This window comes from Nicotiana tabacum, chromosome 13, assembly GCF_000715075.1.
Source record: "Nicotiana tabacum cultivar K326 chromosome 13, ASM71507v2, whole genome shotgun sequence".
Taxonomy (NCBI): Eukaryota; Viridiplantae; Streptophyta; class Magnoliopsida; order Solanales; family Solanaceae; genus Nicotiana; species Nicotiana tabacum.
Genome location: NC_134092.1, coordinates 117,657,658 through 117,678,695, shown reverse-complemented (window position 1 = coordinate 117,678,695; position 21,038 = coordinate 117,657,658). Strand labels below are relative to the sequence as shown.

The 21,038-nt window shown below is 36.1% G+C and overlaps 4 protein-coding genes across 4 annotated transcripts; 1 reads left to right on the top strand and 3 right to left on the bottom strand.

Annotated features, from left to right (window-relative positions):
- Window positions 1-385: 385 nt before the first annotated feature.
- LOC142168319 (uncharacterized) lies at window positions 386-712 on the bottom strand. The gene has a single exon (XM_075228985.1). It carries the CDS (start codon window positions 710-712, stop codon window positions 386-388), a length of 327 nt encoding a protein of 108 aa, XP_075085086.1.
- A 45-nt stretch (window positions 713-757) lies between these two features.
- On the bottom strand, window positions 758-1,186 carry LOC142168318 (uncharacterized). Its single transcript, XM_075228984.1, has one exon. It carries the CDS (start codon window positions 1,184-1,186, stop codon window positions 758-760), a length of 429 nt encoding a protein of 142 aa, XP_075085085.1.
- A 104-nt stretch (window positions 1,187-1,290) lies between these two features.
- LOC142168317 (uncharacterized) lies at window positions 1,291-1,889 on the bottom strand. Its single transcript, XM_075228982.1, has 2 exons — window positions 1,560-1,889; window positions 1,291-1,449 (listed from the first exon to the last, which is right to left on the bottom strand). Exons 1-2 carry the CDS (start codon window positions 1,887-1,889, stop codon window positions 1,291-1,293), a joined length of 489 nt encoding a protein of 162 aa, XP_075085083.1.
- Window positions 1,890-17,261: 15,372 nt separating this feature from the next.
- Window positions 17,262-18,557, top strand: LOC107828822 (uncharacterized). Its single transcript, XM_075228981.1, has one exon. It carries the CDS (start codon window positions 17,262-17,264, stop codon window positions 18,555-18,557), a length of 1,296 nt encoding a protein of 431 aa, XP_075085082.1.
- The last annotated feature ends 2,481 nt before the right edge of the window (window positions 18,558-21,038 follow it).

Sequence of the window (21,038 nt, the reverse complement as noted above, 5' to 3'; positions counted from 1 at the left end):
TACAACGTTTATTCAATAGTCGTAAAATGGCATTTAGTAGTAAAATAAATGACCTTATGATTAAACTCAGTTATACAATCCAACCAAACATTCTAAGTAATGAAATTAGTTGCAACTAGATCAATTTTCATTGCGAACTGAATTATCTTCTGAGACGCATTTAAGTAAAGCCAGACACTCTTCCTATGAGACCTGCTCGACACAGAGGCGGACCCAGGATTTGAGCAGGACGGAGGCACCATTGTCTTAAACATGCCAATTACTAGTGATAAAGTTCGGCTCAACTCTATGAAAACATATGTGATAACTTATCAGCAAAATACAAACTTTAATATTATCGAATATCATCAATGTGATACTAATATAACAAAAGTACATCATTCGTTCATTCTTGAACTCGACGCGCTTTCATATTTTGAAAACGGTCAATAATAGCATCATTACTTACATTTGTAAATACTTTCTTCTCAAAGTAACAAACTAAACAATCATTTAAAAATGTATTACTTATACTACTATATAATTCATCTTTGATGTACTTCATGGATGAAAATGCTCTTTCCACAGTTGCAGTCACGACAGGTAAAATTAGAATTAACTTTACAAGTAAATAAACAAGTGAATAACTCTCTGCAAGATTTGCCTCAACCAAGGCTTTTGCCAAATCACCAATTCCTTTCAAATCAGAAAACCTAAGGTCACCACGTCGCATGTGCAATATAAAAATGTCAAATTGGTGACTAAGATCTCGAAGCTTCTATTCGCCAAACTCATCTGGATAATACTTGGCCAATGTCATTATTTTTTCCTTATCAAAATTAGCAAATGAATTAACCGGATTCAAGCTAACCATACCAAGAAGCAAGTTACCACTCACAATATCAAAACGACTGTTAAGCTCCTGAAGCTGTAAATCAATCACAGAATAAAAAAGATCAACACGTAAGTGATGTGAATACGTAACAGTAGAAGGTCTACGCTTTGACTTTCCAGGAATATAGAATTCTTTCATATTGGGTACCACAATATCATGTTTAGCATAAATTGAAGAAACTTCATCCATCAATGACACACATCCATCTTCTCTCATTACTTGCAACCTTTCCTTTGTGAGGTCAAGAAATACCATGGCATTGTTAATATCTTGCTCTTTCTTCTGCAAAGCTTTACTCAACTCGTTCGACATCATCAACACTTTCAACATCAAGTGAAGCAAGAAAATAAAACAATAAAGTTACCCAACGTTCTAAAATGTGATCCCCAACGAGTGTCACCTGGCCTTTGAAGCCCTCACTCTTGATTTAATCCTTTCCCACTTTGAAGTTCACCACTCTCTAGCAATTTCTCCAACAATTCTGCTTGATGATCGCGAAGTTGATCTCTACGCTTAAAAGATGCTCCAAATACATTCAATACGTTAGCAATTATAGCAAAGAAAGTTTTCACCTCCTTATATTTTTAGCCACAACTACAAGTGTCAATTGCAATTGATGCGCAAAACAATGAATACAATATGTCGATGGAGTTTGTTCTAAAATTAAAGCTTTAAGACCATTCACCTTTCCTTGCATATTACTAGCTCCATCATATCCTTGCCCACGTATTTTGGATGGACTTAATGAGTGTTTCAATAATAAAGAATATATTGCTTCCTTCAATGACTTTGCATATGTATCACCAATACGAACAAGACCAATAAATGGCTCATTCACTTGGCCTTTTTTGTCAACATACCGCAAATAAAGGGCCATTTGTTCATGGTGTGAAATATCTTTAGACTCATCAACTAATATCCTAAAATAATCCCCTCCCAAGTCATCAATTATAGCTTTCACAGTTTCTTGTGCACAAGCACTAACAATATCCTTTTGAATTTTTGGTGAAGTCATCATATCATTTTTTTAGAGCATGTTTTAATATAACTCTATCCACATCCGGAAGCCTCTTTGCAAGCCATTCCAATAGCCCTATAAAAAGACCTTTATTTTTGGAAGATTCACTTTCATCATGACCTCGAAAAGACAATCCAAATTCCAAGAGGAACCTTGCAATATCAATTGAGGTATTTAAACGAATTCGGTGATCACCTCTTTGTTTCTCAGATTGCTTGTTAAAAGCAATTTTAATTGACTGAGATTGATTAGACAAGTCTAGCATCTTATTGAAACACTTATGGTGGAGATTATTTACTTCACCAACATGTAAAGCAAGTCTTACTGAAGTTTTATTCCAAGCCCTAAAGCCAATTTTTGTGAAAGAGTCACCCGTGCTTCCATAGACATAATCATTCTTGAATAAATAGCAACATAAACAAAATGCCGCATATTTCTTCACACTATACTCTAACTATCTAGAGTTTGAATCTTTAAACCAACTCAGACTAAATTGACGCATTTGCTTTCCGAATAAAGTTTTAGAGAATTTGTAATCACCTGATTGGCAAGGCCCTTGTTTAATATAGTATTTTTTTTACTTCATCTCGTATTCTAAGGCTATATTTATCAATGGGTATTCTCTCTCCGGGGTCGGAATTTAGTGATTCCACATCAAATTCATCGACTAGACGGGAGAAATTCTCTCTAAAACTAGAACTTGGTTGAGAAGAATTAAACCTCGTCAAAAATACATCCATCTCAAGTTACAAGAACAAGAACTTCCTACAAAACAATGATTCAATTCAATTTAAGTGTCCATTAAGAATAAAAAAAAAAATTCATTAGGGGAATCACACCCCTTCTATCAAGAACAACACTAAGAGAATATAACAGGGAAATCACTCAATCACACCCCTTCTATAAAGAAAAAGGAAACATAACATTTAAAATAAAGAAATTACACCCTTTAAATTAGGAACACTTACCAATTTGTGAAATTTTTGACCTTGAAGTGAAAAGATTTTTAGTTCAGCAAAACATAATATAATTGATCTTGTCTTGTAATATGCAAACCCTGCAAAAATATTAAAGTTATACTACGATACTTTGTGAATAAAAATTTCAAATTTTCAAGTTATAATAAAGGCTTACTGCTTAGTATAGCTACTATGAGAACAAGTATTAATTAAATTAAACAAGTTCGAAATTTCACTCTAGTCTATAAAAAAAATGCCCTAATTCAAAGTTTTTGTTTGAAAAGAAACACTTCACTGAAAGAATATTTCAAAATAACACTAGCACACAATATTCAAATGCCTACAAAATTAATTTGGCATTTACTTTTTGGCTCTAAGACTCTTTGCAGAAAGCAAATTTTTTATACCAAATTATTTTGCTAAGTTAATATTTTCAAAAAAAAACAAAACTTACTCAAATAAAATCAATATTTTACTCAAATAAACTTACTATTTCAGTTGAAGATGAGCCTCAAACCCAGTAGCCGCCGCCGAATCGGACTGCCGGTCGCCGGATTCGAGCTCGAACGGAAGTGAAATAGGGTTAATTGAAAAAAGAGTTTTATTTTTTAGCAGAAGGGTATAGAGATTTGTTTGGAGAAGAGAGATGGGTTTTGTTCTTTAATTTGAAAAAGCATAAAAGTTAAGACTTTAGGTTATAGGGTTAATCTAAAAAGGGATTTTGTTTTTTATCAAAAAGGTGGAGCGATCTGTTTGGAGAAGAGAGGTGGGTTTTGTTCTTTAGTTTAGAAAAGGATAAATGTTAAGACTTTTGGTTGACTATTGTGTATTTGTGTACAACAGTACAAGTATTAAAGAATTGAAAAAAAGTAAAAAATAGAAGACGTGCAGAAGTTAAGTTTCGAACTTGGAACCTTCAAGCAACTGAAGTGTTTGAGCAGGCTACAAAACCAACGCGTCTGACTTGCTTTTATTTATTGAGGGGGCCAGATAAATTATTTAAGGGGTTCCAGTGTATATATAAATATATATAAAATATATTTACAGTAATTTTTCCGAGACTAATGGGTTCCGGTGACCCCCTAACCCTAAGGTAGGTTTGCCTCTGTTTGGTGTATATGCTTCATGGGTAAAGATTTATGTGCCATAGTTGAGCCCAACTTTGTTTGCAATTGAGGCATAGTTGATTGATTAATATGCTTGGCTCTTATTTGGTACATTGAGATTAATTGATTCATAATGATATTATACAGTACCAACGCCTGTGCATAAGTCTCTTGAAGGCTAATTGCCAAAATTTTGTTAGCCTTCAAGAGACTTATGCACAGGCGTTGGTACTGTATAATATCATTATGAATCAATTAATCTCAATGTACCAAATAAGAGCCAAGCATATTAATCAATCAACTATGCCTCAATTGCAAACAAAGTTGGGCTCAACTATGGCACATAAATCTTTACCCATGAAGCATATACACCAAACAGAGGCAAACCTACCTTAGGGTTAGGGGGTCACCGGAACCCATTAGTCTCGGAAAAATTACTATATATATATATATATATATATATATATATATATATATATATATACACACACACACACACACACACACACACACACACACACACTGAGGACCCCTTGATTTGCTATGTTTCGGCATCGAAACTAGGATATTTTGACATCGATTCTTCAAGAATACGTGGTATCACATTACGAAAATGAGCTCCAAATTCAGTTTTGATTAAAGCATTAGATCCGTATTGAAATTTTGGAGCCATAGCAAAAAGAATCGTTGAATTCGGACATCGTATGAGAGAGTTATGCCTATTTCCATATCCGAAAAGATTTTTCGTCGCCGCGAGCGCCCAGGGTAGCGTTTATATTGAGGGATGGATCTTTCCTGGGCATGGATCTTGCCTGAAGCATTTATATTGAGGGATGGATCTTTCCTGGGCATGGATCTTGCCCGAAGCATTTTTAATGAGGGATGGATTTTTCCTGGACATGGATCTTGTCCGAATCATTGATATTTGGGGATGTATCTTCCTCTGGGCTAGATTGGCCTTATACAGTACTGAGTGGCTGACTGTCAGTTGATGGATATACATATATATTTGGGATGGATCTTCCTTGAGCTGGATTAGCCTTATACAGTACTGAGTGACTGACTGTCAGTTGATGGATATACATATATATTTGGGATGGATCTTCCCTGGGCTGGATTGACCATTTACAGTACTGAGTAATTGAGTATTTTAGATTGTGAGTACATGGAGTTTTGACTAAGGTGCATCACATACAGTATGTACATTGGCATGTAGATACAGAGATGTCATATTCTTCATATCATACAGTATTGATCTATTTCACTTGTACTGAGTTTAACTGTTAAATTTGAAAGCATGTCTACGTTTCGTACCATTACTTATACTAGATTATATCTGCGGAGCTCGTCATTGCTTTCAGCCCAGAGGTTAGTCTTGTTACTTATTGAGTTAGTTGTACTCATACTACACTCTGCACCTCGTGTGCAGATCCAGGTGCTCGGATACGACGACTATTAGAATTTAAAGTTATTTCCGTTAGAGACTATCAAGGCAGCTGCTTGAAGACCGCAGACTTGATTCCCTTCCTATATAGTTATTGTACTGTTCTATATTTAAGACAGTAATTTTTACCAGTCAGACTTTATATTTATTTAGATGCTCATATACTCAGTGACACCAGATTTTGGGAGTATTTATAATTGTATTTGTGAGATTTCTTTCGTTGAATTTAATTATTTTGTTTTCAAATTTAAAAGATATGGTGTTTTGTTGAGATTTTCAGCTTGCCTAGTATTGAGATAGGCGCCATCACGACTGGTGAGATTTTGGGTCGTGACAAGTTGGTATCAGAGCTCTAGGTTACATAGGTCTCACGAGTCATGAGCAGGTTTAGTAGAGTCTTGCGGATCGGTACGGAAACGTCTGTACTTATCTTCGAGATGCTGCAGAACCCTTAGGAAAATTTCACTTTCTCATATTCTATCGTGCGGAATTGATTCAACATCAAACATAACTCTTTGAATTCCTTCCACGTATTTGTATGCGCATATGAGCGCTCGGTATCAGTTGTGCATCGCTGGCTTGTAATTTTATGAACGAGGTTCAAGATGTGTATTCTGTGTTTTGATGATTGGTTAGTCTGGAGGACATGAGGTTAGGTTTATACCGCAGCTTAGGCTCGGTAGCTTCAGTTATAATCTGTACATTTGGACTCATATATCCGATAATGTCCCCACGAATGGAATTTGTGGCTCGATGAACGATGGAATGGCTTTGAGATGAGAATGATGTAACTGCGGGATGTGTTAAGATGATTTTAATATGACGAGAAGTGTTTCCTTGAAATGTAAAGGAAGGCCATTGGGTGCTTTATTTTCGTTTTGATATGACGTACAATCTCGAGTGTAAATGTTTTGAAAGATCTTTCACGTTGTTAAATTTTGGGGCAAATTAAATTTTCGTGTGTGATTAATGAGTTTGGACTCAGAAAGATTAAGTGATTTCATAGTAATTGTGGTTGCGAAAGGGTATAGCAAGATACCAATTTGAGACTAAGCACGTGGGTTATCTCCTGCACAGCAATTTATGTAAGTGTGTTCCTTATGATGTGAATAGAGAGTTTCTTTTCTGACAGCAGGGTGTATGTGTTGAGACTTGAATTTGAATCTGGTTGAGAAAGTTGACTTGAGTGTTAAGAGAATGAATGCGAGATTAGCGGATGATTGAGGTATTTTATGGTTGGTCTGTCTTGAGCTTGAGAAGAATTTTTGTTAAACTGACTACGGTATTAAGGTAGTAATAAAGTATGTGTATTGTGAGTTATCAAGTATTTTAATTTATGACTTTGAGCCAAGTGGGGGAGACTGCTATTGACAATTCAATTCATGGTTATGTGTCAAATCTTTTGTTTTGGTCTGAAGTATACTTGGGAATTAGTGATGACTTGCAGAGGTGTGGTTCGAGAATGACTCGAGTAAGGAAATTTCTAGATACGGGTTATATTGCGCTTTATGAGTATATGAAAATCGTAGGATGAGTGAGTTGTTATTTGTGAATGATGTAGCTCTCACAGAGTATGAATTTGATAGGTGGTATTAAAGTAGAGTTACTTCTTTGAGTGTTATTGTACTAATGGGGCACGTGTCTTTTGGCCGATTTGGGCGGTGTAAAGTGAATTTGAACAAAGGGGTTGACTCTCGGGAAAGTTCTAATGGATTCGAGATTAATATGTAACAATTGAAATCTTTTGGCAGATCTATTTATGGCTAAAATCTGAGATTTAAGTTGGATGGTATCGAGACTTGTGGCATTTTTGTATATCATTATGGATTTTATATTTCGGTATCAGGAAGGTGAATGAAACGGACTTAGACTCAAATAAGGTATTTTCAGAGTGGGTGTTTCGGTTGTGGTATTTATAGGGGGTAATTATGATGTGGTGAGACTCTACAGATGTTTTGGTTGCAATATTCTTGGGTTTGGTAACCTACGTGGCTTGGTCGAGTTAGAGGAATTTAGTTTTGATAGATTGGTTATGTGCAAAAAGATTTCAGAGTGTTCTTGATGGTTTCTACCATGGTTTGATCCAAACATTTTCTACCGGTGTGAGGAACATGTTGTATATTGTGATTTTCTCCTGGAAGGGAGCAGATGTGAGTTCTCAGAAGTAAATCGTTTTAGAGTTGTGGCCTGTTTGAGGTGAGTATTTTATTTAAAACTCGGTAGAGGCACTAGTTACGTTAATTATTTGTGATAGCTATGTGCTATGAGTGCGCATATATGTGAGGTTTGAGCCCATGTGCGGGCATTAGAGCAAGTATTCATACTCGGAAGAATGCTTAGGCTATTATATGCCTAGAGTTGACTGTTAAGCGTAAAGTTACAATGTTTCTCATATTCGTACCTTTGTTGAGAACTATCTGGGCTATACTTGAGGTTACAAAGAAGATGATTCCCTAAATAAATGGGGCAGTTACTAATTCTGTGTTAAAAAAAAATTGCCGATTTGAAGTGTGATAGCAGACTTTGCACATGCTTACACTGCGACGCGCTATTCAAACCAGTCCAGGAGCATGTGAATCTTATTTCATTTATCATATACATGTGTACTTATTTGATTGCTCCTCTATGATATGCTTGGACTGGAGGCATGTGACCATACCAGGCGAATTATGTTATTGGCACGTGAGTTGTCCGTGCGAATCCATATACTGATATTATTGGCACGTGAGTTGTCCGTGCGGATCCATATAATGATATTATTGGCACGTGAGTTGTCCGTATGGGTCCAGATATTGATACTATATCACGTGAGTTGCCCGTGTGAGTGATGTTAATGTGAGCTCTAGAAGAGCCGGTTACTGTTATTAAATTTATATGTCTTGGTTCTACTATATATAATGAGCTTATAACATTACAGTTGTGGTGGTGCTTGTTCAACTTACAATACGAGTCTCTACTTTGAGACATTTTCCATTTTGGGTACAAGGCTACACAGTTGTGGATTGAGTTGTATTGGTATGGCATGTCAATAGGATAATATTGAAAGTAGGCTTAGGAGAGGATTGTGATTTTGGTTGGGGCGAGAGAGCTCCTTGACTAGTTGATCTGATGAGTGGTTATGAATTTTTGATTGTTTCTTTCATCTTTGATAGTATACGAAGGTTTTGGAATGAGGTTCTGTTGATGCTGGGTTTTATACTAGTACTTGGTTGGTTTTGAGTAGTTACTGTGATAAGAAATTATTACGATTATGTGAGTTGTGTGGTATATCATGCGATTACATCTGGAGCTATGGTTAAGGCCTAATACAACTTATTAAGACTCATACAGCGTGTGGATATGAGATTCGGGCCATGAAAAAAAAATTGGATGTTGGAAATTGGATTCCAAGGTTAATGGGCTAAGGCTAAATTAATGATTTTCAGTTAGGTGGTGTTTTCAGGCCTATATGGCATAGGGTGACGTGGGATCACCCCTGGGTATATGCGTGGTAAGATGGAATAGTGATTTGATGGCTTGGAAAACAACTCTTGGCACGTTCGAGGACGAACATATATTTAAGTGGGGGAGAATGTAACGACCCGACTTGTCGTTTTGAGTAATTACTCTCCTTTCTACTATTTGAAGTCTTGAATAGCTTCATATGATGTATTATGACTTGTGTGCAAAATTTGAGGTCAATCGGACTTGATTTGCTATGTTTCGGCATCAAACCTAGGATATTTCCACATCGATTCTTCAAGAATACGTGGTATCACATTAAGAAAATAAGCTCCAAATTCAGTTTTGATTGAAGCATTAGATCCGTATTGAAATTTTGGAGCCATAGCAAAAAGAATCGTCGGATTCGGACATTGTATGAGAGAGTTATGCCCATTTCCGTATCCGAAAAGATTTTCCGTCGCCGCGAGCGCCCAGGGTAGCATGGGGCGCTAGCCCTGGCGCTGGGATATTTAAGGGTACTGGAAATAGTGCCACAGGCAGCGCCCCACGCTACCTGTGATGCTCGAATACGTCAGAGGCTCTATAAATGGGTTTGTTTAGCCATTTTTGACATTAAAATAGTTGGGGAGCTCGGTTTGGGCGATTTTCAGAGGCAAACTTCACTAATTGGATTGGGGTAAATGTTTCTTATCCTATATTGATTATATTTCATGATTTCATACTCATTTACATCATGAATCCATGAATTTATGGGGGAAAAAAAATCATATTTTTGTAAAATCTTCCAAATATGTAAAATGAAGATTTGAAGGTCAATCCGATGTCGGAATTTGATAATTTTTGTATGGTTGGACTCGTATCGAAATGGGTTGTCGGATTTTGTAACTTTTGTTAGGTTCCGAGACGTGGACCCCAATGTTAATTTTTGAGTTAATTTCGGATTTTATAGTGAAAATTAGCATTTTCATATGGAATTGATTCCTATACCTCGTGTTGATTGTATCGAATTATTTTGACTAAGATTCGAGGCTTTCGGAGGCCGAATCGCTAGGAAAAGGCTTATTGGAATAAAGAATTACTCGGATTGAGATAAGTAACATTTCTAAACTTGGTTCTGAGGTATGAATCCCCGAAATTTGGTATGATATAAATTGTTTGGAGGTGACACATACGATAAGTACCACAGAAATTGTATCTTGAATAAATACTGTGCAGTTGTAAAATTAATAAATCATGTTATTATCTGAATATTCTCCTCGTGTTAGGAAATCGAGTTGAGACTCTTATTAAATATCGTATTTAGGCTATGTGCCAATATTTTGGGACCTATGGGGTCGTGTTGCTGTTGAATTAATTGTTTCAAAAATATACTTTTCACACTCAGTAATATTTGTCCATTGTAAGGATATTTATGGGATTGAGCTGCGCGACGCAGTAGACCATATTGGCTTTATACATTAGTATTATATAGATCGGGGCTGCCCGCCTGCAGCAGGCCTCATAGGCTTTATTATTACACGGATCGGGACTGCCTTCCTGCAGTAGGCCATATAGGCTTTATATAGAGCTTGGGCTGAATGAGCCCCTCCGAGAGTCTGCACACACCCCCAGCGAGCGCGGTTTATATATAGCGCTTGGGCTGAAGGAGCCCCTCCAGAGTCTGCACACCCCTCCCCCCCTAGTGAGTGCGGATGATTATATATATTGAGGGATGGATCTTCCCTGGGTATGGATCTTGCCCGAAGCATTTGTATTGAGGGATGGATCTTCCCTGGGCATGGATCTTGCCCGAAGCATTTATATTGAGGGATGGATCTTCCCTGGGCATGGATCTTGCCCGAAGCATTTATATTGAGGGATAGATTTTCCCTGGACATGGATCTTGTCTAAATCATTGATATTTGGGGATGAATCTTCCTCTGGGCTGGATTGGCCTTATATAGTACTGAGTGACTGATTGTCTGTTAATGGATATACATATATATTTGGGATGGATCTTCCTTGGGCTGGATTGGCCTTATACAGTACTGAGTAACTGACTGTCAGTTGATGGATATACATATATATTTGGGATGGATCTTCCCTGGGCTGGATTGGCCATATACAGTACTGAGTAATTGAGTATTTTAGATTGTGAGTACATGGAGTTTTGACTAAGGTGCATCACATACAGTATGTACATTGGCATGTAGATACAGAGATGTCATATTTTTCATATCATACAGTATTGATCTATTTCACTTGTACTGAGTTTAACTGTTAAATTTGAAAGCATGTCTACGTTTCGTACCATTACTTATACTAGATTATATCTGCGGAGCTCGTCATTGCTTTCAGCCCAGAGGTTAGTCTTGTTACTTATTGAGTTAGTTGTACTCATACTACACTCTGCACCTCGTGTGCAGATCCAGGTGCTCGGATACGACGACTATTAGAATTTAAAGTTATTTCCGTTAGAGACTATCAAGGCAGCTGCTTGAAGACCGCAGACTTGATTCCCTTTCTATATAGTTATTGTACTGTTCTATATTTCAGACAGTAATTTTTACCAGTCAGACTTTGTATTTATTTAGATGCTCATATACTCAGTGACACCGGGTTTTGGGAGTATTTATAATTGTATTTGTTAGATTTCTTTTGCTGAATTTAATTATTTTGTTTTCAAATTTAAAAGATATGGTGTTTTGTTGACATTTTTGGTTTGCCTAGTATTGAGATAGGCGCCATCACGACTGGTGAGATTTTGGGTCGTGACACACAATAAACAAAAGCAAGTCAGACGCGTTGGTTTTGTAGCCTGCTCAAACACTTCAGTTGCTTGAAGGTTCCAAGTTCGAAACTTGACTTCTGCACATCTTCTGTTTTTTACTTTTTTTTTAATTCTTTAATACTTGTACTGTTGTACACAAATACACAATAGTCAACCTAAAGTCTTAACTTTTATCCTTTTCTAAACTAAAGAACAAAACCCACCTCTCTTCTCCAAACAGATCGCTCCATCCTTTTGCTAAAAAACAAAACCCCTTATTCAATTAACCCTATAACCTAAAGTCTTAACTTTTATGATTTTCCAAATTAAAGAACAAAATCCACCTCTCTTCTCCAAATAAATCGATACACCCTTCTGCTAAAAAACAAAACTCTTTTTTCAATTAACCCTATTTCGCTTCTGCTCGAGCTCGAATTCGGCGACCGGCAGTCTGAATCGGCGGCAGCTACTGGGTTTGAGGCTCTTCTTCAACTGAAATAGGATGTTTATTTGAGTAAAATATTAATTTTATTTGAGTAAGTTTTGTTTTCTTTTGAAAGTATTAATTTAGCAAAATAATTTTGTATAAAAAATTTTCTTTCTGCAAAGAGTTTTAGAGCCAAAAAGTAAATGCCAAATTAATTTTGTAGGCATTTGAATATTGTGTGCTAGTGTTATTTTGAAATATTCTTTCAGTGAAGTGTTTCTTTTCAAACCAAAAACTTTGAATTAAGCATTTTTTATAGACTAAAGTGAAATTTCGAACTTGTTTAATTTAATTAATACTTGTTCTCATAGTAGTTATACTAAGCAGTAAGCCTTTATTATAACTTGAAAATTTTAAATTTTTTATTCACAAAGTAACGTAGTATAACTTTAATATTTTTGCAGAGTTTGCATATTACAAGACAAGATCAATTATATTATGTTTTGCTGAACTAAAAGCCTTTTCACTTCAAGGATAAAAAATTTCACAAATTGGTTAAGTGTTTCTATTTTAAAGGGTGTAATTTCTCTATTTTAAATGTTATGTTTCCTTTTTCTTGATAGAAGGGGTGCGATTCCCCTAATGAAAGTTTGCTTTTATTATTGATGGACACTTAAATTGAATTGAATCATTGTTTTGTAGGAAGTTCTTGTAACTTGAGATGGACGTATTTTTTACGAGGTTTAATTCTTCTCAACTAAGTTCTAGTTTTAGAGAGAATTCCTTCCGTCTCGTCGATGAATTTGATGTGGAATCACTAAATACCGACCCCGAAGAGAGAATACCCATTGATAAATATAGCCTTAGAATACGAGATGAAGTGAGAAAATACTACATTAAACAAGGGCCTTGCCAACTGGTTGATTACAAATTCCCTAAAACTTTATTCGAAAAAAAAAATGCGTCAATTTAGTCCGAGTTGGTTTAAATATTCAAACTCTAGATGGTTGGAGTATAGTGTGAAGAAAGATGCGGCATTTTATTTATGTTGCTATTTATTCAAGAATGATTATGTCCATGGAAGCATGGGTGACTCTTTCATAAAAACTGGCTTTAGGGCTTGGAATAAAAATTCGGAAGGACTTGCTTTAAATGTTGGTGAAGTAAATAATCTCCACCATAAGTATTTCAATAAGATGCTAGACTTGTCTAATCAATCTTAGTCAATTCAAGTTGATTTTAACAAGCAATCCGAGAAACAAAGAAGTGATCACCGAATTCATTTAAATACCTCAATTGATGTGTCACGACCCGAAATTTTTTACCGACGGGACCATGATGGCGCCTAACATTTCACTTACTAGGCAAGCCAATGTTAGAGAATCATTTAACTATGATAAAATATAACAAGTGTGGAATATCATAAATCTGTATTAACTACTACCACCTGGATCTGGAGTCACAATTTACGAACATTTTAGAACTTACTACAAGTAATAGTCTGAAAGAAAGAACTGTCTGAATGAAAGAAAACAGTAGGACATAAAAAGATAGACGGGGACTTCAAGGTCTGTGAATGCCGACAAATCTACCTTGAGTCTCCGGACAGTGGACCAATAGCAAATCTCGATCAACCTGAGCCGGTATCAAAATCTGCACAGAAAGTGCAGAGTACAGTATCAGTACAACCGACCCTATGTACTGGTAAGTGTCGAGCCTAACCTCGATGAAGTAGTGACGAGGCTAAGGCAAGATACCTACAATCAACCTGTACAATTTAACAGTGTATACGCAAATAACAGGAATGAAGAACTAAACAGAAAATATTGGGAGGGGAGACATACTGAGGGGAATATAAGATAAAGAACTACAACAGAATGATCACCAGAGCAGTCAGTATACCATGAATCAACAGGAATAGTGAATACAGTAAAGAAGAATGCACGGCATCACCCTTCATGCTTTTACTCTCAATCTCACCATAAAATTTATAGAAACGGCACGGCATCAACCTTCATGCTTTTACTCTCATATCATGACACGGCATCACCCTTCGTGTATTAACACTCACAATATGGCACGATATCACCCTTCGTGCATTAACACTCACAATATAGCACGGCATCACCCTTCGTGCATTAACACTTACAATATGGCACGACATCACCCTTCGTGCATTAATACTCACAATACGGCACATCATCACCCTTTGTATATTAACACTCCCCCTTACCATAATGCAATGCATGGAGAGAGAATAACAAGTACAAATCTTACTTCAATATTTGGTTCCATAATATCAATCTTAACTTTGAAATAAAAACTCAATTATCACCAGAAAATTCTGTAAACATGATAAGAACGATAATTTGAACAACACTAATATAACACGTAGCAATTTGGCATAGGAATGAGACAATATCAGAAAAATAGAGAAACATGGAAAAACCGGTAAATTGGCGGCGCATAGGTACTCGTCACCTCACATATATGCCGCTCACATGAATTTAACTTAGCAAATAATCTAAGGTTCCTAATTCTCTCAAGTCAGGGTTAGACACAACACTTACCTCGATCTGAAGGCCACTTAATTCTCAATCATAGTTTTTCCTTTGGAATTCACCTCCAAACCACTCATATGTCGTATCTATTCAAAAATGACTCAATAATATCAAATATTGCTAAAAGAATCAATTATATTGCATAAATTAAATTTCCCAAATTTTCCTCCAAAAAGTCAAAAAATTGACCCCGGGCCCGCTTGGTCAAAACCCGAGGTTCAGACCAAAATCCTTTTACCCATTCATCCCCGAGCCCGAATATGTAATTAGCTTTGGAATCCGACCTCAAATTGAGGTCTAAATCCCCACATTCCCGAAATCCGTATTTTTTACCCTAACCCCTAATTCTACCATGAAAACTCTAGTTTTTAGGTTGAAAATTCAAGAAATATAATGGGTAATTGAAAGAAAATGGTTTAGAATCACTTACCAACAATTTGGCGAAGGAATGACTCTTGGAAAATCGCCCCTCACCGTTTGATTTTTGAGAAAAATGAGTTTTTTGGCAAAAATCCCGTTTTGGATTCTGTTAAGTGCTGGGCTACAGTGTTCATCGCATTCGCGAGAGCACTGTCACGTTCGCGAAGGGTACTGGCTACCAAGCCTTCGCGTTCGCGATTATCACTCCCCTCTGGCCTTCCCGTTCTCGTTGAGCCGGTCGCGTTCGCAAAGTGTAAATCCCCCATCACTTCGCGTTCGCGACCAGGACTTCGCGTTCGCGAAGAAGAAGTCCCAGCCTCATCAGATTACTCTTCGCGTTCGCGAGAGGACCTTCGCGAACGCGAAGAAGGATATGATAGACACCAGAATCTGCAGAAACTAGATTTTTCCCAAGTCCAAAACATCTTGTGGCCTATTCGAAACTCACCCGAGCCCTCGGGGCTCCAAGCCAAACATGCACACAAGTCCAAAAATATCATACGAACTTGATCGAGTGATCAAATCGCCAAAGTAACATCTAGAACTCTAAATTTAGCACCAAATCAAATGAAATTCTCAAGAACACTTTAAAACTTCTAATTTCTCAACTGGACGACCGAATCACGTCAAATCAACTCCATTTCTCACCAAATTTCATAGACATGTCTTAAATATCATAATGAACCTGTACCGGGCTCCGGAACCAAAATACGGACCCGGTACTAACAATGCCAAACATCAATCAATTCTTAAAAATAATTAATTTTCAGACTTTTAATTTTCATCAAAAATTCATAACTTGAGCTAGGGACCTCCGAATTCGATTCCGGGCATACGCTCAGGTCCCATAATTCGATACGGACCTATCAGAACCGTCAAAGAACGGATCCGGACCCGTTTGTCAAAAATATTGATCGAAGTCAACTAAAATCAACTTTTAAGGCAAAAATTCTTATTTTCATTAGTTTTCAACATAAAAGCTTTCCGGAAACCTATCCGGACTGCGCACGTAAATCGAGGAGGGTAAAAAATAAAGTTTTTAAGGCTTAAGAGCGTAGATTCGAGTTCTAGAACATAAGATGATCTTTTGGGTCATCACATTCTCCACCTCTAAACCAACAATTCGTCCTCGAACAGACATAGAAAAATACCTGGGCTAGTGAAAAGGTGGGGATATCTACTCCGCATATCGGACTCGGACTCCCAAGTAGCTGCCTCAATAGGCTGACCTCTCCACTGCACTCGAATTGAAGGGTAACTCTTTGATCTCAACTGACGAACCTGCCGGTCTAGAATGGCCACCAGCTCCTCCTCGTAAGTCAAATCCTTGTCCAACTGGATCGGAGGTCCTTGGTCTCTGAAACCAAAATACAAACCCGGTACTAATACGAACCTGGTACTAATAGTGCCAAACATCAATCAATTCTTAAAAATAATTAATTTTCAAACTTTTAATTTTCATCAAAAATTCATAACTTGAGCTAGGGACCTCCGAATTCGATTTCGGACATATGCCCAGGTCCCATAATTCGATACGGACCTACCGAGACTATCAAAGCACAGATCCGGACCCGTTTGCCAAAAATGTTGACCGAAGTCCACTAAAATTAACTTTTAAGAAAAAAATTCTTATTTTTATTAGTTTTCAACATAAAAGCTTTCCGGAAACCTGGCCGGACTACACATGCAAATCGAGGAGGGTAAAAATGAGATTTTTAAGGCTTAAGAGCGCAAATTCGAATTCTAAAATATAAGATGACCTTTTGGATCATCACATGATGTTGCAAGATTCCTCTTGGAATTTGGATTGTCTATTCGAGGTCATGATGAAAGTGAATCTTCCAAAAATAAAGGCTTTTTATAGGGCTATTGGAATGGCTTGCAAAGAGGCTTCCGGATGTGGATAGAGTTATATTAAAACATGCTCTAAAAAATGATATGATGACTTCACAAAAAATTCAAAAGGATATTGTTAGTGCTTGTGCACAAGAAACTGTGAAAGCTATAATTGATGACTTGGGAGGGGATTATTTTGGGGTATTAGTTGATGAGTCCAAGGATATTTCACACCATGAACAAATGGCCCTTTCTTTGCAGTATGTTAACAAAAAAGGCCAAGTGAATGAGTCATTTATTGGTATTGTTCGTGTTGGTGATACATCTACAAAGTCATTGAAGGAAGCAATATATTTTTTACTATTGAAACACTCATTAAGTCCATCCAAAATACGTGGACAAGGATATAATTGAGCTAGTAACATGCAAGGAAAGGTGAATGGTCTTAAAACTTTAATTTTAGAACAAACTCCATCGGCATATTGTATTCATTGTTTTGTGCATCAATTGCAATTGACACTTGTAGTTGTGGTTAATAAACATAAGGAGGTGGAAACTTTCTTTGCTATAATTGCTAACGTGTTGAATGTAGTTGGAGCATCTTTTAAGTGTAGAGATCAACTTCGCGATCATCAAGCAGAATTGTTGGATAAATTGCTAGAGAGTGGTGAACTTCAAAGTGGGAAAGGATTAAATCAAGAGCGAGGGCTTCAAAGGCCAGGTGACACTCGTTGGGGATCACATTATAGAACGTTGGATAACTTTATTGTTTTATTTTCATCTATTGTTCACGTGCTTGAGGTGGTTGAATATGAAGGTTCTGAGGCTGATGATAGATTACAAACAGAAGCGTTTTTGAGTAAAATCAATGAATTTGACTTTATTTTCTTGCTTCACTTGATGTTGAAAGTATTGATGATGTCGAACGAGTTGAGTAAAGCTTTGCAGAAGAAAGAGCAAGATATTAACAATGCCATGGTATTTCTTGACCTCACAAAGGAAAGGTTGCAAGTAATGAGAGAAGATGGATGGGTGTCATTGATGGATGAAGTCTCTTCATTTTGTGCTAAACATGATATTGTGGTACCCAATATGGAAGAATTCTATTTTTCTGGAAAGTCAAAGCGTAGACCTTCTATTGTTACGTATTCACATCACTTACATGTTGATCTTTTTTATTCTGTGATTGATTTGCAGCTTCAGGAGCTTAACAATCATTTTGATGTTATGAGTGGTAACTTGCTTCTTGGTATGGCTAACTTGAATCCGGTTAATTCATTTGCTAATTTTGATAAGGAAAAAATAATGACACTGGCCAAGTATTATCCAGATGAGTTTGGCGAATTGAAGCTTCGAGATCTTAGTCACCAACTTGACACTTTCATATTGCACATGCGACGTGGTGACCTTAGGTTTTCTGATTTGAAAGGAATTGGTGATTTGGCAAAAGCCTTGGTTGAGGCAAATCTTGCAAAGAGTTATTCACTTGTTTATTTACTTGTAAAATTAACTCTAATTTTACCTGTTGCGACTGCAACTGTGAAAAGAGGATTTTCATCCATGAAGTACATCAAAGATGAATTACGTAGTAGTATTAGTGATATATTTTTAAATGATTATTTAGTTTGTTATTTCGAGAAGGAAGTATTTACAAATGTAAGTAATGATGCTATTATTGACCGTTTTCAAGATATGAAAGCGCGTCGAGTTCAAGAATGAACAAATGATGTACTTTTGTTATATTAATATCACATTGATGGTCCGCCTCTGACAGCAAAAACAATATCTTCAATGAACAAGATATGGGTGGGTGTGTTTACATAAACCAATAAAAAACAAGAAAAGAAATACGGAGAGGGAAAAGTCAAACTCAAAAAATCCTATCGAGGGTTTTACACATATCGTTGATAAACTTGTTGAAATACTTAATCAGTTTGTATAATGCTACACTTCAACCAAAGAGATCCAAAGGAGAATTTCCCTTTACAAGACACAACATATATTACTTCCTCAGCCTAATGACATAGAACACTCCAACTTCTCAGATCCACATAAAATTTTCAAGTTCAAGCAAATCTTTAATAAACACATTAACTGCAGAGTTTACACACTTTCCCGTCTCAGTGCCCAAATATTCACATAATGCGGATGCATAATCCAGATCTATTTGGATCACATAGACCAGTTGTTTTAACAGTTCTAAGCTAAAGTTTTAATACTACAAGCAGCATTCACCAATGTCAGTAATAATATGTTGACTGCTACCATATAAGAAGCCACTAGCTAATCAACTAACCTCCTTCTATCCTCTTCAAATAAAAAATCTACTAAACCCAAATAAGGATAATCCTTATTTAGGGCGGGTAATATACAAAATTAGGATAATTTTGGTAAATAAGTTTCAAATATTGTATAGGAAGGGAAAAATCCCTTTTGTATTTTATGATCTGATAATAATATAGTACTATTTACAGTTACAATATTTTTTGCTTGTAAAACATAGTTCCGGAAGAAAATAGATATAGGAGTTTCTTTTATTTTTTAAAAATACATATAGGAGTAAGAATTCAATTACGAACCAGAACGCTTTCAAATTTTACTTATCATATGAAGTATAGAGAATTATCCATTTACTAAGACGGGGATACACGCGCAACGTGCGTACACTATATATATATATGATGTGCAGTTGAAAATATTATACATGTTTTTTTTTAACTTCTTTTTCTTTTCTTTGTTTTGCTTATACATGTTTTATTTAACTTCCACATAGAGAATATGGGTAGTAATCGTTGACAATTGTGCACGAGCTGTATGTGTGTCTGAGAAAAAGCTTTATTCACATTTATTTATACCAATTTAATGAATACTTTATGTGTGTTTTGCATGAATTGTTATCACTTAGCGCCGGTAGTTAGTTATGGTAAATCAACATGTGTTTGCATATAATTTTATTAATTTGCTTGTATAGGACTTATTTAATACTCATTTGTGTAATATAGTGGCATCACTACCGTACCTAAAAATATACTAAAAGTTAACAAATTCAATCATTATAATGGGAACCCTTTAAAATTTAAAACAAGGATTCATGATCAAGAAGAAAAATATAAAATGTTAAATGATAACTTACAAAAGTAAAATTTGTAATTGTTTGATTTTACCCCTAAATTTAAGTTGACAAAAACTTAGTGCATGAACAGCATGTAGAATAAAATCTTCCCATACGTTATGCTAAAAGTTACTGTACATTTTCTTTTAGTTATGTTCATGACTTGAACTTTAAGTCATGGAGGGAAGTCCCTTTACTCCACATTACTCCTTATCAGAAAAGGCGTTATCTTAATATAGTACAACAACAACAACAACAAACTGTATAATCTCACAAGCGGGGTCTAGGAAGGATAATGTGTACGCAGATCTTACCCCTATCTAGAAAGTAGAGAGGTTATTTTTGAGACCCGACACAAGAAAAGATAAAAAGAAAGCAGTAGTAAATCTTAATATAGTACCATCTCAAAAACAAAATCTTAATATAGTACACTGAGGAGCAATATAGTGGTACAGCTTCTCAAGGCTAATATATCATCTAGAGAAGTATGATCCCATCATATCCTTTCCTCGCACTTGCCCCTTGCTAATGATTTGATGATAAATGTAACCCCCTTGCAAATGAAATGTCCAAAAGTAAGGAGGTAAATAAGCAGTACAGGTTCGCGAGCTATTCTTTCTGCCAGAGATATGTCTCTCGTGACTACAATAATTCTTTCACGTTTATATGGTAGGAACTAACAAATTAAAAGAAAAAGCTCTCCTAGTGAATCACCTTAGAAATTGGGCCTAGGGCGTAATGGAAATCTAACATAATTCTCTGAATTACACTAGAGCTGTAGTGAACTTAAACATCTAAAATTTAGAGTATGTACAGAATTAGCAATTTGCCCTCAAAATTATCTCTGGTTCCTTTCTTTGCATAAAGTCCAACAACACACAGGCTGGAATTCTTGATCTCTATATTTCTCTGTTCCTTAATGAGCTACTTTAAGTTGATGACAGGTTTTCTCCTTCTATCCAGTAAGAAGAAAGTGCTCTTACTGTTATAGGGGTTGTGCTAAGACAAAAAAGGTGCTAAATTATAGAATACGAAGAATCTAAGTATTTACCCAAAAAACGGATAGAGTTGAATTTATACGTAGTTCT